This window comes from Sparus aurata, chromosome 7 (genome assembly GCF_900880675.1).
Source record: "Sparus aurata chromosome 7, fSpaAur1.1, whole genome shotgun sequence".
In the NCBI taxonomy this organism is placed as follows: domain Eukaryota; kingdom Metazoa; phylum Chordata; class Actinopteri; order Spariformes; family Sparidae; genus Sparus; species Sparus aurata.
In genome coordinates this window covers 29266851-29271611 of record NC_044193.1, presented here as the reverse complement: position 1 = coordinate 29271611, position 4761 = coordinate 29266851, and the positions used below count along the sequence as shown (strand labels likewise).

General features: G+C 44.7%; 1 protein-coding gene across 1 annotated transcript; it reads right to left on the bottom strand.

Moving 5' to 3' along the window:
• Positions 1 to 881: 881 nt before the first annotated feature.
• On the bottom strand, positions 882 to 3837 carry LOC115584481 (zinc finger CCHC domain-containing protein 12-like). The gene has a single exon (XM_030421934.1). It carries the CDS (start codon positions 2608 to 2610, stop codon positions 901 to 903), a length of 1710 nt encoding a protein of 569 aa, XP_030277794.1. The 5' UTR covers positions 2611 to 3837; the 3' UTR covers positions 882 to 900.
• Between the last annotated feature and the right edge of the window lie 924 nt (positions 3838 to 4761).

Below are 4761 nucleotides of genomic sequence, written 5' to 3'. Positions count from 1 at the left end.
CAGGTTTTGTGGGGGGGTCTGAGTCAGGGGTCTTGACAGGTTGAACACTCCTGACAGCATGTATCTGTGCTATCACAGCCTTTGGAGACAGGGTGATGTCATGGTGTGACTCGTTCTTGAGCATGACTGGTATGCAGCGTGGCAGCTTTGATGGTAGACTTACCAGGCTATCTGTCACCAGGATGCCACCTGGCAGGGAAGGTGACTTAGGTGACTCTACCATCACCCACTTTCCAACATCAGGTGTCCTGCAGCTCACTGATCCTTCAAGAACTTTGGTCTGTCCAGCTGCAATGGTCTCAAAGTCTTTACTATGAAGCCTCACCTCTCCCAGGCTGGAATCAACATAATGCCTTTTCCTGATTTCGAGGGTCTTTAAGACAACTTTGTAGCCATAAGGAAGGGACTCATAGTTCTGAGGTGCGATGTCTGCATACTTTTCATAAAGAACATCCAAAGTATTTGTGCCTATAAGCACTGATGACAAGGTGGAGCGCATGTCAGGTACAACCAAAGCCAGCGTGGGCACCTCAATGTCTGCTCCAAGCAAGCTCTTTGGGAATCTGATGGCGGCCGGAACATAGCCAAGGTAAGGGACGCTTTGACCGTTGGCTCCTTCCACCTCAAGCAGGTCATTCAAGGAATTCATAGGTAAGTGAGACAGGTTCTCTAGATAGAAAGAGTAAGGGATTGTTGTTACTTGGGAGCCTGAATCCAGCAAGCAACTGCAGTCTTTGTCACCTATGGTCACTTGTGCGGTGCACTTGGCTCCAATTAGACCTTTCGGCAGGGTCACTGACTGTTTTTGTGTGTGAGAAAACACACAGGCTCTGTACAGCTTCTTTTTGGGACACTTGGTCTGTGTTCCAGCCCCCGTTTGTCCCACAACCGGAACTGGGTCTAGTTTAAAGGATCAGGCTTTGAAGCACCATTTTCAATGTCCCATGCTAACTGCTTTCCTTTTAGCTGCTTCCTCTTCTCAGCTACAAGAGATGAGTTTGGCTCATTTTCACACTGAGGCTTAATGTGTCCGTCCTCTCCACATCTAAAGCAATACCAGGGCCTTGGTCTATTGCTTGTGTTGTTGTTTACATCTCGGCTATGGGGCTGCAGCCTTTGAGATGTTGGAGTGATAGCTGGGGAATGTGTGCTAGCTGTTTGGGGAGCTACTGGTCTGGCAGCTGATTTAGCCTTTCTACTGTCTTTCTGTGTGATACGTGTGAGCTGGGACTGTAAATCAGCTATTTGCTTCTTTAGGTCTTGGATTTCAGACCTGTGATCAAGAGCTGGCTGGGATGGGTTGCAGCCTTCTTCACTCTGCACATAAATACCTTGATAATGAGAAGACACTCTTGGCTTTGAAACATTTAAGTGCTGTTTCATGCGGGATGCTTTGGAAGTACGCTTATCTTCTGCTGTTCGGAGCAACAGGAGAAGTTCAGCAAAGGTAGGTGGGTTCTGTTTCTTTTGTTCTAGCTGGAGTTCAGCTATCAGGATGTTGTCCCAGCATCCTCTGACAAATTGTCTGAGAAGATGCCGGTCGAGGTCACTTGCAGTTACACCTCCTCTCCGAAGGGTGGTGTTCAGCATCACCTGTAGTCGTTGTAGATAAGCTGAGGGTTTCTCACCATTATCTTGCATTGTGTTAAGATACTTTGCAAAAAGGTCATCTCCATCCTCAACAGTGCTGAAAGCAGAGTCCAAGATCTCCAAGTACACATTAAGGGGAGATTCAGGTGTCAGGTGCTTCACAATATCAATAGCAGGTGATAAGAGACTTTCAAGAAGCTTTCGTGACTTGTAGAGATCAGACTGTGTTGTGTCTTTAAGAAGAAATTCCACATTGGAACGCCATGTCTCATAATCCACTTCATTGTTGGGTCGGGGGGCACGCCCAGAGAAGGGTCTGAGTCTCAAGGAAGTGTGCACCTGCAGAGCAGAATCTTCATTTCTCACTATGTGCTCGACTATTACTTTCTGTATGTCAGGTGGATTGACGTCAGAAGGTTTCAGAGCAGGCTGTGTCTTTTCTTTAGATGGTGTCGGTGGTGGAGACCAATGATGTTGATCATGCTGCTCCGGGGCCATACTGGGCAGGGGGCTTATCTGTGCAGCATTTTCGGGGTCATGTCGCTCTGGGGTATCAGGTGGGTTCTGCTCCACATCTTCATTTTGGGTTTCTGAGTGATCTAGATCGACAGTCTCACTGATGAAAGAGAGCTCTTCTCTGAGGACAGCTGCAAAGTCTTTGCCAGTCTGTTTCGCAATGTCCTTTAACTCTGAGAGGTAAGTCTGTGTAGCTGTTTTGCTAGCTACAGGTGTGTAGACACTGTCTAAGGCTCTAATGTGATAAGTGACATCAGTCTGAGTCTTACTGTTAAGTCTGTGGGGCAATGAAGGTAAGAGAGACTGTATAGCTGTACCATACACATACTCTACTACAACCTGTTTGCCTGACGCTGGCTCAGCGAGATCTACTGGGATTGTCCTTTGAATGGAACCATATTGTTTCAGGAAGTCAAATAGTTCTTCATCAGTTTCTGTACCGGCTATACCACTAACTATAACTGAGTTAGGGATTTTCACTCTACTTGTCTGAATAACATCCATTTTGAATCACTGAGAACAATACTATACGGTCTCTGGTTTCTAGTCTTAAATGCTTTAAGCCACTCCTGGCTAGCTCGCCATGATTGTAGCACCGGTATCACACCATTTACTGCGCCACTGGACTAGTTCTAGGTTCTAAGGAGTGGGGAGCAAAAATAATCACACCAGAGACCGTTTCTTTAAATGTAAAAGGCCGGCAATTTACTTAATGCAAAACACACATATAAAACACAGTACACAAACAAAAGAGTACTTTGCAGGTTCTTAATATTGAGGCAATTATAATAAATGAAAAGGTAATTCACTCTTTTTTGTTCTTTAGTTCACCCAAGTTATTTCAGTCAAGCTAAATAAGTTGAACTGGACCAGTCTTTTTCTTAGGTTACACCTATTTTTGGAATTCCTATTTTTCTTTCTGAGTTAACTTTTTTTCCCTTCCTTTACAGGCAAGAAAATACCTTCAAATACACATTCAAATCAAAGTGGACCACAATCATTTCAAATCACATTCAAATATATGAACTCAATATGCAAATAAAAGTATGACACTTTCAATTCAAGTTCGAGTCCAAATGAGGGTTCAAGAGTTCAGTTCAATGAAAAGTTTCAGTTCGATTCAGTCCAAGAAATAATAATCCAATCAGCTCTCAGTTCAGTTCAAAAATAATTCCTGATACTCCTACCGCTCTGGCAGCGAGTCACCATATGCAGAAGATTTCCTCACTGATGCGATGGAGAAGGTGAGAATGAAGATCTGGGTCTAGACCGCCATCTTGGATCCCGTCTGTGAATGTGCACGCCCGCACAGTGCAGACCAGTCCTCGCTCCGTCCGAGCTTCAAACCGAGCAAAAAACCTGACCAAAACCGGTGTGGCTTAGTTTTCATAAAATCCCCCGTCAGTTCCCGACCAGGCAAGTTATGTTTCTCAACTGCAAAATCAACTTTTTCACTCCTTTCTCTGCTTGTTAACTACCGCTCCTTATCTCCGGTTTCTCCTCTGCTGCAGCGTCTCTCAGGTGCTGCGTCTAGCGTCACTCGCCTCTTAAAGGGGCAGCGACATGAATTTTCTGTCAACATACTTTTAATCTTCAACATTAAATTATTGTTGTATTAACAGTTTTAATTAACTCTGAGAAATCAATTTACATTAAATGAATCACTTTTAACTTTTAACCTTATTTATGCAGCTTTTAAACGATTTATTCTTATTTATATGTCATATTTTAACATGGGTTACATGTGCACTCTATGAACCTTTTTTAAAGCCCCCCTCTAGTCAAAAATGTGTCTTTTCTCTTGCTCCTACAGCTGAACGATTTAGCTTCAGTGTGTTGAATGACGTATTTGCAGAGTTCGACATCACAAGGCTGCTCTCACATTAAATGCTGGAAGTGTACATTTTCTGTGAGCTCACTGAATATCTGATTTTAAGAGGAGGGGCAACGAGCATGATTTGTGACATCACAAATAGTTTGGAGGCCATCATGGTCCAATATTCAGCATAAGTGTGATGTGGAAAACCTCAAGCCTCCAGTGCACAGATGCTGAGAATGGACTTTACAGTGAAGTAGGAGACGGCTTGTATCCAGAAGTTACACTTGTGAAATTAAAAATATTTTGCATTTACATTTTCGTCTCTTGAAAGAACCTCTAATCCAAACTGTACAGAACAACAGTGGGTCTGGAAAGAGACAAATGTTGCCACACTTAGCAAATTCATCACAGAAAGGATTAATGCAAATAAAACCAAACTGCTGGATACAAGAATGGGTAAATGAGAAAACGATTTGGGTCAAGCAGCCTGACCTTCAGAGTTAAATTCTCAGACGCTGGTCCCCAGACACTACTTTAGAAAGCAGTGGACAGAAGGAGAGACAGGGCAGGGAGGTGAACCGGGTGTGGGGTGACTGTTGTGGTCCAGAGAGGTCAGCTATTTGGCTCCATCCTCTCCTGCTGTGATTGGCTAACTGGGACTGGCGGCCCTTCGATCAGCAGAGCGATCTGTCACTCACCCTGATCTGCTGGAAGATGGATGTTGCCGTCCAGACAGCAGCTGCGGTGCGAGTGTGAGCGCGAGTGTGGGTGTGTGAGAGAGCGTATCCAGCGTCCCCTCGATCCCGCTCTGCCCCCGCCACACACACATTGTCGGC